Raw genomic sequence first — 21,552 nt, 5'->3', positions numbered from 1 at the left:
GGGGAAGGGAAGGGAAGGGAAGGGAAGGGAAGGGAAGGGAAGGGAAGGGAAGGGAAGAAGGGAAGGGGCCAGCCATGAACACATGGATAGAGTGTGAAAGCGGAATGGGGAGAGGAGGAAGCAGGAGCAAGAAGACAGAACAAGAACAAGAGAGAGAGGAGGGGCCAGCAGCCCCTTTTATAGTGAGTCAGGCACACCCGGCTGTTGCCAGGTAACTGTGGGGCGGAGCCTAGACTAAATGCCAACAAGGACAATGCCTGACATACAGTGAACACTGAGTTCTGGATGTTACTTTTCATTACAAAGTTTGCAAACTCTTTGTTCCACAAAAGCTACTAAGAATGGCCACCTAGGAGGAAGTGAAAGAGTCAAGCTTAGCAGTGGTTGCTGTGCAGAGGGATACCTAACAACATCCAAGAATCTTGGGATTAAAAACACCAGAAGCCTTGACAACCATCAGTAGTGTCTAGTAATTAAGTACAACCAGGGTTTACCTCTCCTCGAGAACTTCTCATCTTTCCTAATTCTCAGGTCAGTTCCGAGGCAAGTGGGGGTGGCATATAAGGTAAGAAATAGGAACGGGTCAACCATGACAAAGGATGAAGGAGATTAAGTGATTTGACCTCAGACTGCAAGTCTATCTTCCAGCAAAGCAGATTTGAGCATACTTTTGGCAAAAGCTCTGTCCTGTACAGGATGGATGAACCAGGTTCGAAATATAAATGTGTGTAAGCAACAGTTGACAGTAATGATTTTACGCTTTAAATTTCACCAGCTACAGACCATTTCTTCTACAGCCTTACACAGAAGACAAGAGCTACTGAAAGTCCTACAGACTCTTGAAATCAAACAAATACAAAACAAAGCCAATAACTACATGCTTCCTATACACATCCCATTGTGACTAACCTAGCATTGCCGCGCAGGCAGAAAGTGAACCTGGGCACATCATTCCCGGGAAGCAGCTGACTTACAGCTGGGACAAGAAAAGCACAAGCGGATGCTCCAGAGGTCAGAGGTTAGACCACACCCATCGTCTGCTGCACTCTGTTCTGGTACTAGTCCTGGTTTTACTACTATCTCTGACAGAGAATGGTTTCTATGCATCTAAAGCTAAGTAAATTCAAGATCATACACTGGTTAATCTCTTTCCAAAATACATTCAAGGACCATATAAAGGGCAGCTTAAGGAAAGCTATTTATGACGGTACACAGACCCTCAACAGTGGACTAGGCTAAGACTTCTTGCTACTCATCTAACAAGGGTCACTCCGGCACGTAACAGTGCCGAGTAAGAGAATGATCCTTGTTCTTGGTGACCCTCAATCCAGCAGGGAAAGTATTTCAACAGCACACGATGATGCACAATGGTGAGTGACAGCTATGAGATCACCCGTGTGAAGGACCCCCTAGAGGTCGGAGATGGCTGTGTCCTGCAGGAGGCAGAAAAGCTCTCAGGGATGAGGGGGAATCCAGCTGCTAATGCAGCAACCAGGCTGGTGATGGCAACACAAGCGAGAGGCACACGGTGACGTCAGGATGCAGTAGTGCTGACTGTGGGTCAAATAGGAGTCAAAACAGCAGCAAAACAATGGTTAGCAGCAAGTGGCACTATTCCCAGAATCTAACTGGCATGAAGAGATTATAGTACACCAGAAGCGCTGCTCAGTTAAGAAAATAGTAGGTTACCATTGCTATGTAGACGCTGAAACACTCAGGCCAGCCAGTGTTTTCAAGTAAGGAACGAAATTCAAATGTCTATCCTGATTTTAAATACTTATACAACTAGTTAAGGACAGCTTTTGAAACATAAGCCAAAATGAAATGGGTCTGAAGATAAGTATCAGACTAGGGGCCGAGAACCTGCAATCTCTAATGCCAAATAATGCAACGGAGACAACATTAGCAATTAGGCTTTGAATAGATTAGTTAAAGGCCTAGAAATCCATCTAAAGAATTTCAATACTTCATTAGCTCTGTTCATTGGCTCTGAGAGAATAATAAAATAAGGTATGAGCATAATAATGTAAAAAGATATAGTATACTCACACATGTACATGTCACAATACAAATCAGAGAAAGAGGCAATTAAGTTTGAGAAAGATGAGGGCGGGCATGGAGAAACTCAAAAGAAGGACATGGGAGGGGATGACGGAAGGAAAAGGAAACAGGAAGTGATAGAATTATATTTTAAATTTAAAATAAAAATTGAGCTGGGGAAATAGAAAGTGTTATTTGAAGGAGTTGGTCAGTGCCATGAAGGCTGTAAATTACAGAAGAGTCTGCAATGGGATCAAGCAGCTATGAGGCATTTTCCCAGCTGAGAGATATAGGTCTAGTCCAAAAAGGAAATGACGGAGAAAAGGAAAACACAGAAGGTACACTTAAGTAGATTGAGTGCTTTGGACAGAGCTCTGCCCTTATGAGGCTATTCATGCTGTTGTGCTGGCTAATTATATGTCAATTTAACACAAGCTAGAGTCATTTGGGAAGACGGAATCTCATTTGGAAAAAAATGTTTCCATAATTTACCTTTGGGAAAGTCTGTAGTGAACTTTGCTAACTAGTACCTGATGTAGGGAGACCCGGTTCACTGTAGGCAGTGCCTGCCATCCCTGGGCAGGTGGTCCTGGGTATGTAAGAAAGTAGGCTGAGCAAGCCGTGAGGAGCAAGCCTGTAGGTAGCACTCCTCCATGGCCTCTTCTTCAGCTCCCACCTCCAGCTTCCTGCTGGGAGTTCCTTTGAAGATAGACTGTGATGTCAAGTGGAAGCAGAACTAACCTAGTCTCCCGCAGCTGCTCTTGGTTATATGTTCATCCCAGTGACAGAGACCCTAGATAGCTGGTCCATTCTTTCTTGTCTTCTTTTTGTTTGATTGGTTGGTTGGGTGGTTGGTTTTGGTAGGCCAATCGGAACTATAATATCATTCTTCCACCAAACCAAACACAGCTATTACTATATCGGCCTTTTAAATACCACTCCCTAACTAAACAAGAGATCTTTCAAATATCTTTGATATTTGATCATTCATGAGAATGAAATAAAAACTTGAGTGAAAAAAAATCTATTCTTGATAAAAGTCACCAAGTTATAACTCTATTGCAGGATTCTGGCCCAACCAAGTAGGTACTGAAACACTTATTAAAGTATCAGCTCTCTACCTCTGGCTTTTTTAATATACAAAGTACTTCTTATCAAAACAGGGCAGGAGATTCAAAGAAAAGGCATGCTTTTTAAAACTTTTGAATGTATCTTTCTTTAGCAAGATTCAGCTGTGTTCTAAGTATTTTCATTCATAACGTGGCACAATTCTTTGGTGTTAGCATTTCAGACATTAAGGCAGAGGTTCACTTCTTTTACTAACAATGCAACATAAGCATGGCCTAAGTGGGCCGTGGCACTGCACTGAACGCTCCCTTCCTACACAAGCCTTAGGTTACCGTATGATTCGCTCTGCTCCAGATGACCCAAGATAAATCAAAACCCGCCTCCGATGTCCTCCAGATAGTGTCCTGTGGGGCTATCAAGATGGAAATCTTGTGACTAAGATAGCAAAGTCTGCAGTACAGTGCTTATAAGATAAGAACCTGAAATGCAAAGGAGGATTTCGATGGCCACAGGACACAGGTGGGTGAAGCCTAGGCATATGAATGGGCAAAGTCTAACGCTATCAGCAGACAACTTAGATTTGATCTTCAAAAACTGTTTCTTCTGTATGAGACAGTTACTCTGCTCCACTAGTGCATTGGCTCAGTTACCCCAGGTTAAAACACTACAGCTTCATTTGGCAAAACATAACTTTATCGAGTCCCATGGCTCTTTGAACTCCATGCTATGGTGACAGAGTAAAGAAGGTCTAACAAAAGCTGGATGCCTTACGGTTGTCTGAAGTGTGTGCCTAAACTCAGGTCATTCTGATACCACCACACCAGGTTTAGACAGCACTTGTGGCTTAGAAACATGAGTCAGAGGATCAAGCAAATGAAACTCGTCACAGAGAAAGTCGAAACCACTTCTCATTGAAAAATGCTACTTCATGGTCCACAAAGGAAAAAGAGCTATAAATCTATTTTGACAGTCTTTTAAGGATAGTCCTGAGAAAAATTCAGTAAATCAGACGGGATATATCTGCAACATACCTTTCCCCCAAAAGAGGCTGTCTGGCTCTCAACTCAAAACTTCTTAGAGAAAAGAAACATGCACTACACATCTTGTATACCCTCAGTCCTCAGAGCAGCTGCTGGTAAGAGGAGTCCCCTTGTAATGACTACTGAACTGATAATTAAACTTGTTTAAAAAACAAGTTCTTATTCACAATCATCCTCCAGGCACACTGGGCACTTCTGTAGATGCTGCTGTATAAGAGAAGAGGAAGGGCTTTACAAAAGGAGAGAGGATGCGGTTGTATATGAACTCGGCCCGGAAGTGACACCTGTGGTCATATAGAATTTGTGCACTCAGAGGCTTGGTCTGAGGGAACTCTGGAAAAAGAGGTCACGTGTGGTACTGATCGGTGACATAAAGAGTTGTCACAGAACAATGGAAGAAGTAAAAGCCAACATTTTCTCTTTCTTAATTTTCATTCTTTCTTTTTGGCACATAAGACTCAGAAGGCCTCATCTCAACTGGGACTCAAAGCCCACAGAGGGGGTCATTACAGCAAGGGAGTACTGGGCCGATCTCTGAATTGTTACTGAAAAAAGTTCTGCTGGCTAAGGAGTCATAAATCAGGTTACAGGATCTACAGAACTCTTTGATGATGCTCAAACTTCCATTTATTTGTTTGTTTGTTTGTTTTTAAACTAATGGACTCCACCCTTATATAAAATCTTACAAATGACCTCAGTATATTAACACATATAACATCACTGTGGCGACAGCAGGTGGCCTGGCTCCTACCTGAGACACTTCCATTTTAATCACTGTGGTTACAAACAGGAACACTAATGATCAAGTCTAAGCTCCTCACTTGACAGAGAGGACAAACACCTGCTCAGGCAGTACAGAGAGCCAAAACTAGAGTCCAGGAATGCCAACCCCAAGCCAGGGCTCCTCCCAGAGGAAGAAGACGGGCGGTGCATACTCACCATCTTTGTTTAGCCATTGCTTTCTCGTTCTGTACAAAAGGAGCTTGTTGTGGACATATGGTAATAAGAACTTGACACACCAGCTCTCCACACCAAGTTTGTTCTCAACCAGGACAATGGGACTCCGGTTATATCTTGCTTCAGGGCATGGGATCAGGCCAATTTCATCTCTAAATATGGAAGATATAAAAAGGAATTGAAGATATTACTGCCTTTTAATTCTTTTTTCTAATTCCACTAAGCATTTTAAAAACCTCACATATTTAATTCTCTTAAGAACGGAACTAAGCTCATCTGCATACTGTATTACAGGCCAGCCAGGATTACACAGTGAGACCCTGTCTCACACAAACATGAATAACCTAAAATTAGCACAACCAACTGAAAAGAACAACCCCCAGGTTTACTCACTCAGGAGACTGCTCTTTGAGATCTAATAACTACTTGTAACACTTTAAGGAACTCCGGGAGCTAAAAACATAAATGCTACATTAGCAAGAATAAAAGAATCCCAGCTCCCAGACACACTGTTTGGTGGTAGATTTTTTTAAATTTAAATTCACAATGTTAAAAACAAGTTTTGCTCACTGTAATGGCTATTCCTGGTTGTCAACTTGACTATATCTGGCATGAACTACAATCCAGAATTGGAGGGCTCACCTGTGATCAAGATCTTGAGGCTGGAAGACACAAGTTTTTGACCTGGATCTTGGCAAAGAGATCTTGAGGCATAATGGCCAGGAAAAGCTTATGCCCAGGCAAGGTAGTACATGCCTTTAATCCCAGGAGACTAAGGCAAGGAGACCTCTGAGTTCAAGGTCAGCCTGGGACAAAACAAGTCACAGATGCAGGCATGGTGGTGCACACCTTTAATTTGAGCTACACTTTCTGCTGGAGACCTACATAAGGACATTGGCAGAAGAAAGATTTGTTCTTCTTCGATGCTTGCATATACAAGCATTCTACAGAAGACCAGCTGAAACAACTAGCCTTGTGGGACTGAGCAACTACGAGAGTCTTGGACTTCCAATTCACAGCTGATCATTGTTAGGGAGTCAGACTACAGACTGTAAACCATCATAATAAATTTCCTCAATATAGAAAGATATTACATACGTTCTGTGACTCTAGTAACCCTGACTAATTCACTCACTATAGTTGTACTAGATATAAAATATTTAAGTGCTAATTTGGTACCTAAATTATAGGACAAGCTGCAGAATTAAAAAAACAAAAACAAACAAAACAAAACAAAAACAAACAAACAAACAAAAAAAAAACATTCCTGTGACTGGCTATCCTTCCAAGAAAGTTGGACAGCCTGTGTTTACTAAGTGCATCTGAATGATGGTCATCCTTGCTCCTCAGTGACATTCACCCAGCTTCCAAAGGCTCCTCTAAGAGAATATTACCTCTGCTCTTTGTAATGCACTGTACTGCATGGGCCATCTAGAATGCACCTTTAGCTTTGACAGACTTTTCCCTTCTGTAAGAGAGTCCAACTGTACTCCATCTCCAGTAAAGGAAATGGGTTAGAGTGCATGCGGTTTTCCGCGTAAAAAGAAGGAGTCATAAGAATGTAAACTTATCACAAATGAAAAGAGATGCAGGGTTGTATAGAGACAGAAGCTCTTGATAAAAGCCCCTGGACTAATTAATTTCCCTTTACCACTAATGGCCAGTGTGCTATGTTAAGTCCTATGCTACTGGATGGATTGCTCATCAGAAATACAGAAATGGTATCTTCCCTGTTAGGAAAACCAAAGGTGAAGAATGTGGCAAACTATGAAGTGCTCGGCAAGGGTAAGTGTTCTCAGTTCACTTAACAGCATGAGGTCAGGGTCAAGTTTCTTGGTCAGGAGACAACAGAGAGTTGAAGAAAAGAATGTCAACCCTTTGTCAAGTTATTTTGCCCTAAGAAAATGGTACTTTGAATGGGGAACAAAATACCCATGTAAGGAGTTACAGGGACAAAGTCTGGAGCTCAGACAGAAGGAAGAACCATGCAGAGACTGCCCCATCCAGGGATCCATACCATAATCAACCATCAAACGCAGACACTATTGCANATGCCAGCAAGATTTTGCTGACAGGACCCTGATATAGCTGTCTCTTGTGAGGTTATGCCAGTGCCTGGCAAATATAGAAGTGGATGCTCACAGTGGGATAGAACACAGGGACCCCAATGGAGGAGCTAGAGAAAGTACCCAAGGAGCTGAAGGGGTTTGTAACCCTATAGGAGAAACAGCAATATGAACTAATCAGTACCCCCTGAGCTCCCTGTAGCTCTAGCTGCATATGTAGCAGAAGATGGCCTACTTGGCCATCATTGGGAGGAGAGGCCCTTGGTCTTGAAAAGATTATATGCCCCAATACAGGGGAATGCCAGGGCCAGGAAGTGGGAGTGGGTGGGCGGTGAAGCAGGGTGGGTGGGGGGAGGAGGGTATAAGGGACTTTTGGGATAGCATTTGAATTGTAAATAAAGAAAATATCTAATAAAAAATTGTTTAAATAATAAAAAAAAGAAAAGAAAATGGTAGTTTGTTACTTCCAAAAGAAGTTAACAGCATCTTCTTTAGGAAGATATGTTGTCTTTAAGCTCCCAAATAACAGAATGTTTCAATTTAGATTTCTGTATCTATTCCTTTAGATCACTGTCTAATTTGTTCAGGCAATTTTAGATTCCAAAATCATTTAAAAATGACAAGAGCTCATTCATCTTGAGTCTGCTTTTAGCGGATGAAGTCCATTGAACTTAAGGGAAAATACAAACTAAAAGCCCGTTTCTACCGTCACTAACATTTGATATACATCTTTTTGCCATCCTTAAGTATTTTTACAGAACGTGAGATCACATTGGGCATAAGCTTTACTCAACATGAACTCTGTAAAGTGTCACAACAGAACAAAAGACAGCCCAGGTTCAGGAAATTGTATAAATATCTTTATTGAATAGCTATTTCTGTCTTATAAGTGCTAATTCTTTTTAGAATGGTCGAAAAGGACACAGTAAAATATCTATAGGAACTGACGCTTGCATATTAATCATTAAACCCCTAACTGGTAGTGAAGATATTTCAGAGACCTAGTAGGTCTCTGAAATAATTTTTAATTTTAAAGATAAATAACTTTGTATACCGCTGAAACTATATTACTGTCTGTGTTTACTCTGAGCAATAATAATCTATAGTAAAATCTTCACCCCCATTTTACAGCTAAGAGAGTCTTACTTAAGTATATTGGACTAAAAATAAAACAAGAAAGTTCAAATCTAGGACTCAAATTCTAAACAAAAACTTTAAAAACTCTACTATCATTTAAATGAGTAAACGACACGTGTAAGACCATTATATTCTTAGTTTCATATTCATCAATCGGCAGACAACTTTAAACTGTGTTTCATTATTACGCCCTTACTTAGTAGCCCTCCTATGGATTAAAAGTGTCTCAATTCAAATGCTAGCTTCCCTGAAAGAACTATCTTGACCTTGTAAGTCAAGTAAAGTCTCCTGAGTATCACTACTCATGATGTCTTCCTTACCTTTCTGCCTACTTTCACAAGTTATATGTGGATCAGTTTGAAATCGCATTAAGGATAGAGCCCTTTGCTCAACTATGCACTACTCGACATGCTCAGCTCCTGGTAGGACTAACCCTAGACGAGCATTTGGCCTAGGGTGTGTCAAATGTGGGTTTTTGCTATACACATGAATGCAACAATTAGGCCAGAAAGTCAAGAACTTCTATAACCTGCTCCCGTGTTCATGTTGAATGCTGCCTCCCATGGGATACACCCAGCCTCCCCTCTCTTCCAATAGACAGCTAACGGATCTTCACTGGGAACTACACTGTACAGTTAATTTACTGTTCATGCAACTGTACAGTTAATTTACTGTTCATGCAGGTTAAGTCTTAGGTCTTCACTAAAGCCACACCAGGCAACATAGTACTTACTTCTCATATAATTATGCTTAAAAATCAAAAGTTCGGTTCTCATTCACATTAAGAACATGCCAAGTGTCCAATAGCTACATATGGCTAGTACAGCAGATGTACAATTTAACCACACCAGAAATCCGGCTTCAGTACAAACTATATTTTGTACTTTTTGTCTCACATAGTGAATATGCACCTCAAATCAATGTAGATATTTGTGATGGTTTGTATATGCTTGGTCCAGGGAGTGGCACTATTAGGAGGTGTGGCTTTGGAGTAGATGTGTCACTGTAGGCGTGGGCTTAAGACCCTCATCCTAGCTGCCTGGAAGCCAGTCTTCTAGCAGCCTTCAGATGAAGATGTAGAACTCTCAGCTTCTCCCGATCATGTCTGCTGGATGCTGCCATGCTCCCACTTTGATGATAATGGACTGAACCTCTGAACCTGTAAGCCAGCCCCAATTAAATGTTGGTCTTTATAATAAGAGTTGCCTTGGTCACAGTGTCTGTTCATAGCAGTAAAGCCCTAACTAAAACAATATTCAATTGAAAAAGAACAATTTTGTGGATAAGAGAATATTAACATGATGACCTAATTAGGTTGTACAGTAGACAGCTGCCTTCCACATTACGGCACAGTCTATACCTCCTGGTAATAAATATTCCACATTACGGCACAGTCTATACCTCCTGGTAATAAATATTCCACATTACGGCACAGTCTATAACTCCTGGTAATAAATATTCCTGGGTCAAGCCACTTAGTTGCAGAGAACCCAAAAGGATTCTCAGTCACCCATGTGAACAATATTTATGTTATGTTTTCCACTTTGCAAAGTGTTCTGGCAAGGAGTGGAGGGACCTAGGTTAACTGGCGCTCTGAATACTCATTGGCCTTTCACGATCAAGACAGCCTTGAGCCTGGGGGAACTCAGTCATAGCTGACAGAGGCTTCATTCCTATAGCACCGAGCCTTTGGCTGCTTCAGGCAGACATTTCTACAGAAACAAAGTGAATATATTCAAGAGAGTAGATGGTAACAAATAAATTGGCAACCTATCTTAACTTGGAGAAGACAGGAAACAAAGGTAAATAATGAAAAACTTTTATAATACTGTTATTAGATAATAACTTTAAAGGTAAATATCTGTTTTTTTTTTAAACTAGAAATACAGCCTTCTTGAGTCTAAAAAGGCTAGATTAAGCAAAGACATATTGGCACTTCTGAAAAGTTCGACATACAAGACATTTTAAAAGATGGATAGAAGATACTCCTACTGTATGGAATGTGTACTAAAATACAGCTGCTGACAAATACTAAACAACGAATTGGGCGATTTCAATTTAATTGGGGCTGGCTTACGAAACTTGGTTCAAGTGCCCAACTTCTCTCAAACCTTCACTTCTTTCAAACCTTTATAAATTCAAGTGACCCAAATATTTACAAATAGCCATAAATTCTATGTTGACAGAGTATATTATTAGTGAGACTGCAGAATAAAATTATGATGAACAGAGAGGCATTGAAGCCCTTTAAGAGTTTTTGGTGATCCAGAAAAAACAGAGACCTGATCCACATTCCACTGGGTCAACCTGCAGAACTAACTAATCATAATTTCGCCAAATACAGTATTTTTAGTCTACCTCAAAGATGAGAAACTGGAGTGACCACAATATTAAGTGTCTAACCTTTGTTACAATGTTTTAGAAAACCACACCAATGATTAAAAAATGAACCTTTTCATTTGCCCAGCTTATTTTTTCCCCCCTCTAAAGGATGTGTCTCTTACTTGCTCTGCAGCTGGAATTCTCAAAAAGGGCCTCAAAGACAGACACACAAGACATCAAAGCATTCCTTAAAAGGCCCAGCAGCCACTAGGGCTACTGCCAGGAAATCACTCCAAACACTCTTTCAAAAAGTCAGCAGTCAAAGGAGGAAAGGAGGACGACTTAGGGGCTGTCGGAGCTGGCAGGTATGTTTAGAGGCCAGTAGTCTTTTGTCTTGAAGGAATTAATTACAGTTTTAAGTCCTTAATTGACACAAGAGAGCAGGCCATCTGAGGACTTCTAAATTCTTTTCTGAGATCACCTTGGAGGAAAAGAACACTTGATTAAAGTGTTTGGCCTTTCATTTAGTCGGAAAAGCTAAGGAGGCTAGAATGCTTAAAAATAATTCATGTGTTTTAGTTTAAAAAATTAAAATATTAAAAATAAATTGTATAACCAATGAGAAAATAATACAAAACCGGACTTCATGTTGTTTCCCCAGGGAAGGGGGAGAAGAAATGGGCTACATTCTGGCTTCTTATTCTTTTGTATACTGATGTAGGTAACTCTTTAGTAGCTTCCTTTTCATTCGTTAAAGAGAGTATCAGGAAAAGAAAAATACAATCTTAAGAGTATCTTCCTAGAGAGTAACAAATAAAATGGAAAGGGAGGAGAAAGAGATAATATATGTGTCAGTTCAGGAGTGAACTTTTAGAAGGCAACAATGCTAGGTAAGAATGCATTAAGATGCTCGTCTGTAACTTCGGACTCGCTACTGATAAAAAAAAAAAAAAAAGTATCCAGTTTGCAACAGCTTTATGAGATCCACTCAGGTCACCTTCAAAAATTGTTACATCCGACTCGCTTTGCAATTTTGTGACAAGCGAGTCGAAAAGTCAAAGGCAGCTTCCAATCACCTTTAGTTAACCCGAAAAGGGGCTGTAGGGAGTCTGATGGGGTGGATAACCCTTTACAGCCACGCACTGGATGCAACCGAGAGTCGCCTCCAAGACACAGAGACCCACAGTAGTGGCCCGCGGGGCAAGCGCATCCCGGCGGAGGGTGGCCGGGAGAAGAGTTGCCACAACTCCCGGGACGCGCCGGGCAGGGCAGAAAACTCCACGCTCGGACGTGGCTCTCGGAGGTCGCTCCCCAGCACTGCCCCGCCACGCGTCTTGGTAACGGCCAGCCGGCTCGGCGCGACAGTCCCAGCCGCGCTCCGCCTGTCGGAAGTGCGCGTGGGCCCCGAGCCGCCCCCGACGACCCCGGCGGCGCAGGGCGCGCCACTCACATGTGCGGGTTCCTTCGGAAGGCGTTGGTGATGTCCTTCACCACCCTCTGCACCAGCACCGCCACCTCCTCGTTCGACTCGGCCATGTTGGCGGCCGCCGCGATCGGGCGCGCCTCCGGCAGAGCCCAGCCGCCGGCGGGAGTTCCGCGGGGGCGCGCGCGCGCGCGCGCTGGCTCAGGCGCGTGCTCGCCGAGGCCGCCGAGCACTTCCGGGTCAGGGAGGGCCGGAGCACCGCTGGGTTGGGCCGGCTCTTCGAGCTCCGTGGCTTTCCGTGGAGTTTTGGTTCACTAGGCGTGGAGGAAGGAGGGTTCCCCCGCACTTCTCCGAGCAGCCGCGTCCCAGGGTGGCCTTTACCCAGGGACCTCCGGATGGCTGCACCAGGCCCGCTTCACCCGCCTACCCCGGGAGGAGGCGGGTTGCTGACCTCCTTTTGCAAGCCTGTGCTACTTTGTGCATGAAGTGTAAAGTAGCGCTTTTAGTTAGATCTTGTAATGTAGTAAGCAAAGGAAAGAGATTACAGGAGAAAGAACCCTTCAGATCTCGGGGAAAAGGTTAAAAAAAAAAGTAACCCACAGTACTCCTGTACTTTTAGCATTTTTGATACATTTCGTGATCACTGCGTTAATTTGGAGTATAAAATAAAGGCTTTGACAATTTGTTCCTGACCTCTGTGGCTCCACAAATTATAAGATTGCTCTATTCCATTTGGATTTTAGAAGTGTAATTAAAATTTTTATTTTTATATATCAGGTTTATTTGTCCCTTCTAAGTACAAAGTTCTGACTACCTCTAATTGGTGATGGTGTCTCCTCCTCCTCTTCCTCCTTCTCTGATGCTTGAAGCCTGTATCTTTTTAATTTTTGTTTTTTGGCCCTGGTAAGGTAGTGCATGGCTGTGATCTTGGGAGGGAAAAACAGGAGGTGACATTCAAGGTTATCTTTGGCTGGGCTATTTGAAACTTGGATCTCTGATAAGCAAACTGTGGTTGGTCCTGGTCCTAGTGAAGAAACAAGAGACAGTCTACAAACTTGTGGAAAGCAAAACAGACCTGATTAAGACACTGTAAAAGACTCTGACAAGCTCTGGGAGAAGCAGTGAAACAAATGGGGTGTGTTGCATCCCTAGACCAAGAGCAAGTTCAAGAGTCCTGTCGAAGAGTGATGCCAGGGGCTGGAGAGATGGCTTAGCAATGAAGTACACTTGTTTTTAGCAACCACAGCCACCTGTAACCCCAGCTCCAGATGATCCGACATCCTCTTCTGGCTTCTGTGGGGACACACACACCACATCTTTTACATTTTTTAAAAAACAAGTAATATGCTACTGGAGGTTCCTCAGAAAATTGGAAATAGATCTACCTGAAGACCCAGCTATACCACTCTTGGGCATATACCCAAAAGATGCCCCACCATGCCACAGGGGCACATGCTCCACTATGTTCACAGCAGCCTTATTTGTGATAGCCAGAAGCTGGAAACAACCCAGATGTCCCAAAACGGAAGAATGGATACAGAAAATGTTCATTTACACAATGGAGTACTACTCAACTATTAAGAACAAGGACATTATGAGGTTTGCAGGCAAATGGATAGAACTACAAAATATCATTCTAAGTAAGGTAACTCAGGCCCAAAAGGATATGCATGGTATATACTCACTAATAAGTGGTTATTAGCCAAAAAACATATAGAATACCCAGGATACAATCTACAGAACTCAAGAAGGTTAACAAGCCAAAGGGCCCAAGTGAGGATGCCTTAATCCCACTTGGGAGGGAGAAGAAAGCAATCATGGGGGCTTGGGGGGAGCGGCAGAGGGAGGGAGGAACCTGGGTGGGAGAAGGGACAGGGAGGGAAAAGGGGAATAAGATCAGGTATTGGAGGTGGGGACAGGACTGAAGCCCTGAGGCCCAGCCAAAAGAATGGAAACAGACAACCTTGGGAAGTAAGAGGTGGGGGGACCCTCTAGAATGTACCAGAGACCTGGGAGGTTAGAGACTCTCAGGACTCAAAGGGAGGGACCTTAGATGAAATGCCCTACAGTGGGGAGAGGGAACTTATAGAGGGAACTTCTACCTCCAGCAGAAAGAAAGGGCATCATGTGAGGGATGGGGTTGCCATCCCACAGTCAAAATCTCCGACCCAGAACCCAGAATTGTTCCTGTCTAAAAGAACTGCAGGGACAAAAATGGACAAGAGCCTGAGGGACAGGAGGTCCAGTGACAGGCCCAAATTGGGAGTCAGCTCAAGGGGAGGCTCCAAGGCCTGACACTAGTAATGATGCTATGGTGTGCTTACAGAGAGGAGTCTACCATGGCCTTCTGAGAGGCCACCCAAGCATCTGAAAGAGTCAGATGTAGATACTTATACTCAAGCAATGGACAGAAGCCAGGGACCCCTGTAGATGAATTAGAAAAAAGCTGGAAGAAGCTGAGGAGGAGGGCAACCCCATAGGAAGACCAGCAGTCTCAACTAATCTGGATCCCTGAGATCTCTCTGACACTGAGCCATCAACCAGGCAGCATTCACCAGCCGGGCCAAGGCCCTGGACACATATACAGCAAAGAACTGCCTGGTCTGGCCTCTGAGAGAAGATGCACTTAACCCTCAGGAAACTTGAGGCTCCAGGGAGTGGTGAGGTCTGGTGGGATGGGGGTGGGAGATAGGAACTTCCTCTTGGAGATGGAGGCAGGGGGAGGGGCATGGGATAAGAAACAGATAGAGGACAGACCAGGAGGGGGATAATGACTGGACTGTAAAAAAAGATTTTTTAATAATAATAATAATAATAATAATAATAATAATAATAAATTAATATACTGAAATAAAGTTTTTTGTGCAAAATAAAAAAAAATATGCTACAATCTTCTGATGGCTTCAGATAACTGGTAAGTCTAGTCAGAACCATCTCTCCTTCCCTTTGTGGCACTAGGGAACAGCCCTGACTTCTGAGAGCAGAACTGAAGGACCACACTGAGAAATAGAAGTTTTTTCAAAGTCTTTCTTTTTAATCTTAAAAATTAGAATTTTTTTGTAATTTTTCTAATATGCTACAGTTTAACAAGAAAAATCCAAACTTGATTCTCAAATCTCAAAATAACAACTGATTCTGAAAGACAATATCTCTGTGTGGCTCTATGTTTGTCCTCTCTCCAGTCTCTGCACTGATGGGAAAGCAGAGGATTATATGCCTCACGGTTCTAAGTGTTAGGAACGGCCTCGCCCAGTAGTTACAGATCTAATAAGCGTAGAACTCAAAGGTATAGAGCTGACATGTTCTAGAATGCTGATCCAACTCAATTTTATAAATAAGAGCTAAAATCCTAAGAAGGTTAGAATTGAAATTCATGACCCCTAACTAATGATATCTGAATAGTGTGGAGTTAAATTTAAGAGGATTTTGTTTAAAGACTAGAAGACCTATATTGAGGGTCCTACATACATGTCGTAATGAGATATAAAGCAAATAGTTCAAATGCCCAGTGATGTAAGATTGATTGAATTATGGCAAGGAGCCAGGGAGATGGTTCAGCAAGTAAAATCGCTACTGATGCAAACCAGAGACCCAAGTTCTGTCCCTGAATCTGACAGTAGAAGGGGGGATATTCCAGTAAGTTGTCTTCTGGCTTGAACTCACAGATGTATCACAATCACATAAATAACGGTGATGAGGAGGAGGGGGAGGAGGAGGAGAATAATCTTCCTAAATCGTGGTTAAGCTTTGTAAGAAAATATTCCTGCGTCATTGGATACTCACATCATTACGCAAGAACTATACAGTTGGACCTCTGTATCTGCAAGTCCCACCCCTGGTTGGATGTATCCAAAATAAGTCAACTGATTTGGAAATAACAGTACATCTGCAACAAACTTGTTCAGATTTATTTTCTTAAAACTGAGTAGAAGACTATAAACTAAAAAGGCTGCTAATGGTTATCAATGTCTGATAGAACTAATGGAGACAATTGGACATAAACATCCTAGGAGCTGGAACACTTTAATCTATTTGAGTGCCATGTGGGCATGTTAGTCTGCCTGTAATTCCAGCTCTGGATGGTAAGGCAGAAGATTCTTAAAGTAAGCTGGCCAATTAGACTATCCAAATTGGCAAGCTCTGGGTTTCAGTGAGAGGCCCTGCTTCAAAGACTACAATGGAAAAGCAATTTAAGATGATTCCCAGTATCAATTGGTGACCTCCAAACTCATGCTTAAACAAGCACATGTGAACATATATGAACACATAGCACAACATATATGTACCTAGGGCACATAAAAAGGAAAAATACATATGCATATATATGTGTTCTAAGCCTTACTGGGTACTCCAAACACAGCAAAACAAAAATCCTAATTATATATATGTTAGGCCCTAGAAGGAACAAGGCTAGATAGTGGACTAGCTTTAATGACCTGTGAAGAGAAGATAACTTTGGATTCTGGTCATGTCTTTACTCTCTGTATTAATCTACTTACATTATTCTGTTACTTTGTACATGTACTAAACCTATTTTTATTTCAAGTCTACCTTGTGATAACATTAAACAAGGCTCATATGCTCTTATAATATTTGCTAGATAATGTCTACTGACGTAGGAAGCTGATTTCATCACCTTAGCCAGTTGACCCAGGCGTGATGGTACACATCTCCACACCATAAAGGAGAAGGACGGGAGAACTGTGAGCTCAGGCCCTGGATCGACCACATAGCAAGTTCTGATCTACCTTAGCCTACACAGTGAGACCTTGTCTAAAAATACACTAAAGTGTTGGCTTGAAAGATTACTCACTGAGACAGAGCCTGCCTAGCATGTGTGAGACCTTAGCATTGGCCCTACACCTAAGAACAAATGTCCAATTTTAAATACTTGGTTATGATATACAATATTGTCATTATGATTGTATCATATAAGTCAAACCTCACTCCTCTCCACTATCGCAGGTTCTAAAATCTAAGAGCTTACCAGCAAGGAAACAGAAGGAAGACAAAATATCAGTAAGCAATATCAATTATCTGCTTTATTAATACACAAGATAGGCAAAGGGGGGCAATGCATCTTCATAGACTTTACTATGCTTTGGCGAAAAGGAAGAACAATAGCTATGTTTTTAGAAAGATGTACANTGAATGTGGGGATGCTTGGTAGATACCTTTGTTTGGGTATATTGGTTTATTTCTGCAAACACAAGACTTCATGTATAAGGACTACTTTTAAAAAGCCACATAGTTGCCCGAGAATGCTCATGCCATCTATTGTTATCTTTAGTTGACAAATCTAGCATTTCATTAGAGCAATTGTTGGATTGAAGTTAAAAGAGACGGGTTAGCATCTTTAAGCTGAGGGGCACTGGCCCGATGTCTGTGAATACGCAAAGCAGTATGAAATCAGCATGAAAAAGAGCAATAGTCAATGGAAAGCGGGGTGAAATAGTATCAAAATGAAATTGGCTGACCATGGCTTTAAACTACAGTGTAAGCAGACTCATAGAGCACAAACTGCTTTTAACCTGAACAAGTAGGCAAATGCTACCAAGNGGAAAGTAATGCTGGTTTAGAAGACCGATTTATGCTGATGTTAGACTTCATGAAGATACTAGTCACGTGAATGGTTTTGCTGCTAAGAGATAACTCTTTTCCTCAGCATTTTATAGTTCCACATGATCCCTTTCCTTTGCCTTGTTCTTTTTACTACTGAGGCCCAGAGGACCCCTGATGTAATCATTAGGAAAGAACAGGGGGGAAATGGCTAGAGAGAAAAAGCCAACCCAGGACTTGCACATGGAAACAGTGAGAGAAAATTTCCCCCTCCTAGTGCAATACAATACATATGTCCTATGTGTGAAATATCCCAAATTGTCACAGGATGTTTCTTAGTATTATGCCTTTTAAATGGATGTCTAAATAAATTTTTAAACAAAACTGACAGATGAAAATTGTAAGTCATAATGGAAATTGTAAAGACAAGTTTAATTTTATTGTAGAAGAGGTTCGGTATCTTTCTAAGTTACTGTGATGGTTGTATATGCTCAGCCTAGGGAGTGGCGCTATTAGAAAGTATGGCCCTGTTGGAGTAGGTGTGTCACTGTGGGTGTGGGCTTTAAGAGCTGCCCACAAGTCAATATTCTGCTAGCAGCCTTCAGATGAAGCTGATCTCAGCTCCTCCTTCACTGTGCCTGCCTAGATGCTGCCAGGTTCTCACCTTGATGATAATGGACTCTGAACCTGTAAGCCAGCCCCAATTAAATGTTGTCCTTGATAAGACTTGCCTTGGTCATGGTGTCTGTACACAGCAGTAAAACCCTAACTAAGACAGTTACTTTTTCTGTAGCTGTGATAAAATACCATGACCAAAGGGCACTTAGGGAAGAGAGAATATATTCTGGTTTAGAGTTGGGGGGACGTGATAACAAGGGGTGGGCACAGCAGCAGGACCAGGAGGTGAGGGCTCACCTCTTGAGCGAGGATGTGGGAAATGGGAGTAGGAAGCTGAGGTGTAACCTAGAAGTGGTGTGAGGCTTTTCATCTCAAAGCCAGCCCCCAAGGCTGCACCAACTAAACCTCCCCAAACACCACACACCGGAAACCAATTATCCAAGACTATGGGGGACATTTCCCATTCAAACCACTACAGTCTTTGTATAGTTTCTCTTTCAAAAACCAATCAGGAACTATTGTAAGGGAAAGTACCCAAGGAGCTAAAGGGGTCTGCAACCCTATAGGTGGAACAACAATATGAACTAACCAGTACCCCCAGAGCTTGTGTCTCTAGCTGCATATGTAGCAGAAGATGGCCTAGTCGGTCATCATTGGAAAGAGAAGCCCCTTGATCTTGCAAACTTTATATGCCCCAGGACAGGGGAACACCAGGGCCAAGAAGTGGGAGTGGGTGGGTAGGGGATCAGGGGTGGGGGAGGGTATGGGGGACTTTCAAAATAGCATTTGAAATGTAAATGAAGAAAATACCTAATAAAAAAATGGAAAAAAAATACCTTATTTCTCAGTTTCCTCCCATTTCCATGTTTTAAACCACCTCTGAGACCCATCAACATTAATATTAGGCCAAAGGTAGCTATATGAATGATGAATTTTCCCTGTGAAATGTTGAATTATTCTCTTAACTTGCAGTATAACCTTTATAGAGATGTATAGTCTGAGATTTAGGAAGGTATACCAAAGACTAAGTCCCTACTTGACTTCTACTGATGGTAAGCACTATGCTTTCCGTGGCCCCAGCTTCCAAGTCATCAGAATGAAACAACAACAAAAACAACAACAATAGCAACAACAACAACAGTGGCAAAGATGACATATAAGACTATGGGTAGAAAGGACTAAAAAATCAGCCCTGAGACGACATAGCTTGAAGCCGTTTTACTTAGTTATTCCACACGTTTTAATGAGAGTGTTCTTGAATCTAAAGCATTGTGGCAGATGCTGGGTATCAGATGGTGAGAGAAACAGGTGGTCAGGCCCTCTTGTGGATCTTCCATGCTCATGAAGAGATAGAGACAGTCAAGAAACAGACAGATTTGTAAATAAAAATTCTAATATATGACACAAAGGCAGAACCCAAGTAATATACAACAGCAATGTGAGTAAGTGCAGATATAATTTTAGGCAGTATTGTCAGAAAAACCTGCTTGATGATACTATTATTTAAGCTGAAACCTGAAGGAGGAGAGAAGACCTGGCCTGTGAAATGCAGGGACTTCATGACTGATGTGAAGACCGACCCTGAGAAGCTGGAGAAAAGGGACTTACTGAGCGTGTCTCGAGAATTGAAAGAAGGCAAACTAAGTCTATCCACTCATAGAGCGTTCATGAAGCGATTTCAGGTTCAGGGTGGTTGACACCTGGCTGCCAAAAAAGAGCATAGTTGCCTAGCTCCCATCCTTTCTCCCTCTCTGTGCCCTTTGTGTTCTTTATTATGTTACCACGAACAGTTCTTTGGAGTACTTATTAATTAGATGTATTTGAAGAATTTAAAAAAAAATTAATAGCAGGGGAGGGGACCCATGGAGATGGCTTAGAAGGAAACCATCTTCTACACAAGTACAAAGACCCGAGTCAGATCTCCAGCACCCTCATAAGATCTGGGCACTGTGGCTCTCATTTGTAAGCCTGGCAGTGGAAAGGGTTGCATATGGTAGAGACAGAAATGAGAGCTGAAGCTTCCAGGCTGGTTCGGCAAGAGACCCTGCCTCAAAAATAAGCTGGAAAGCAATGGAGGAAGACTCCCAACATCGACCTCTGGCCTCTTCACATACATGCACATGTGCATACACATACACAACACACATGCAACCCCCTCCATCACACACACACACACACACACACACACTCATGAGTCCTAAATCTATTGGTTAAGGTCCTCTGAAGGAAACAGAGTTCACTTTGTATTTTAAGTAAGAATATTCTAAGACTCATCCCTTGAAGTTTACACACTCTTAGGAAACTAAAAGTCTCAAAAATCAGGAAACCTATCCACAACTCTCAGCATTCAGCAATAAAGTCAGCGACTATAATTTATTCAAAAGATACTGCAAAGCTCAAGAAACTTGAGGAGGCTCCCAACAACCCTCTCTGAAGCACCGATCAGGTGCACCCTGTGAAACTCAGGCTTCTCCTTGCAGTGACCTCCTGGAGAATATTGATCTTTTTTTCCTGGCTTACAGAATTGCATGTTCTTGCTAGCAGGCCCAACTGTTTTGCAAAGGAGAGTTTTAAAATGGCCAGTGCTGCTGACTACTCGATAATAGTCCCTGGTTGGCAATAGGTAATCCAAAGTAGATCATCTTTCTTACTTTGGTGAGAAGAAAGTGAGTTATCCATTGCAAGTAGTGGAAAACAAACAAAACAAAACAAAATCCCAACTCATCCCCAGTTGGTCCTTAGATATCTGACATTTGGTAATAGAAAGGTGGCATTGTGCATTGGATGGTGCTTAGGATCATCTATTATGGAGTGTAGCACCACAAACCACAGGGTGCTTTGAGTCTTCAGTAGGTTCACTGTTTTATTAAGCAAGCTGCCTCAAAGGGCAGGCATATATTCCCGTCAGTGACTCCTACTGCTGTGAAGCTTAGTCTCCTGATTGCTTTGTTGTAAAATGAGAGCTTTAATAAAAAGAATCCTATAGACCATATTGTCACTCTCAGATACATATCATACACCTCTGTCTGTCTGTCTGTCTGTCTCTGTCTGTCTCTGTCTGTCTGTCTGTCTGTCTNGACCATATTGTCACTCTCAGATACATATCATACACCTCTGTCTGTCTGTCTGTCTGTCTCTGTCTGTCTCTGTCTGTCTGTCTGTCTGTCTGTCTCTCTCTCTCTCTCTCTCTCTCTCACACACACACACACACACAGACACACTCACACTGCCTTAGAGTTTCCACTGCTGTGAAAAGACATCATGACCATGACAACTCTTATAAAGAAAAACACTGAATCGAGGCTGCTTTACAGTTCAGAGG

The 21,552-nt window shown here is 42.2% G+C and overlaps 1 protein-coding gene across 1 annotated transcript in view; it reads right to left on the bottom strand.

The window, feature by feature from the left end:
- Positions 1-12,223, bottom strand: part of Ptar1 (protein prenyltransferase alpha subunit repeat containing 1) — a 41,943-nt gene extending 29,720 nt beyond the window's left edge. The window contains exons 1-2 of the mRNA XM_021152152.2: positions 12,081-12,223; positions 5,088-5,257 (exon numbers count right to left, since the gene is read on the bottom strand). Coding sequence (XP_021007811.1) covers positions 5,088-5,257; positions 12,081-12,166 — 256 coding nt within the window. The 5' untranslated portion in view covers positions 12,167-12,223. The remainder of the gene's footprint in view (positions 1-5,087; positions 5,258-12,080) is intronic.
- Positions 12,224-21,552: the final 9,329 nt, after the last annotated feature.

This window comes from Mus caroli, chromosome 19, assembly GCF_900094665.2.
Source record: "Mus caroli chromosome 19, CAROLI_EIJ_v1.1, whole genome shotgun sequence".
NCBI lineage: Eukaryota > Metazoa > Chordata > Mammalia > Rodentia > Muridae > Mus > Mus caroli.
This window is presented reverse-complemented; position numbering and strand designations above follow the sequence as displayed.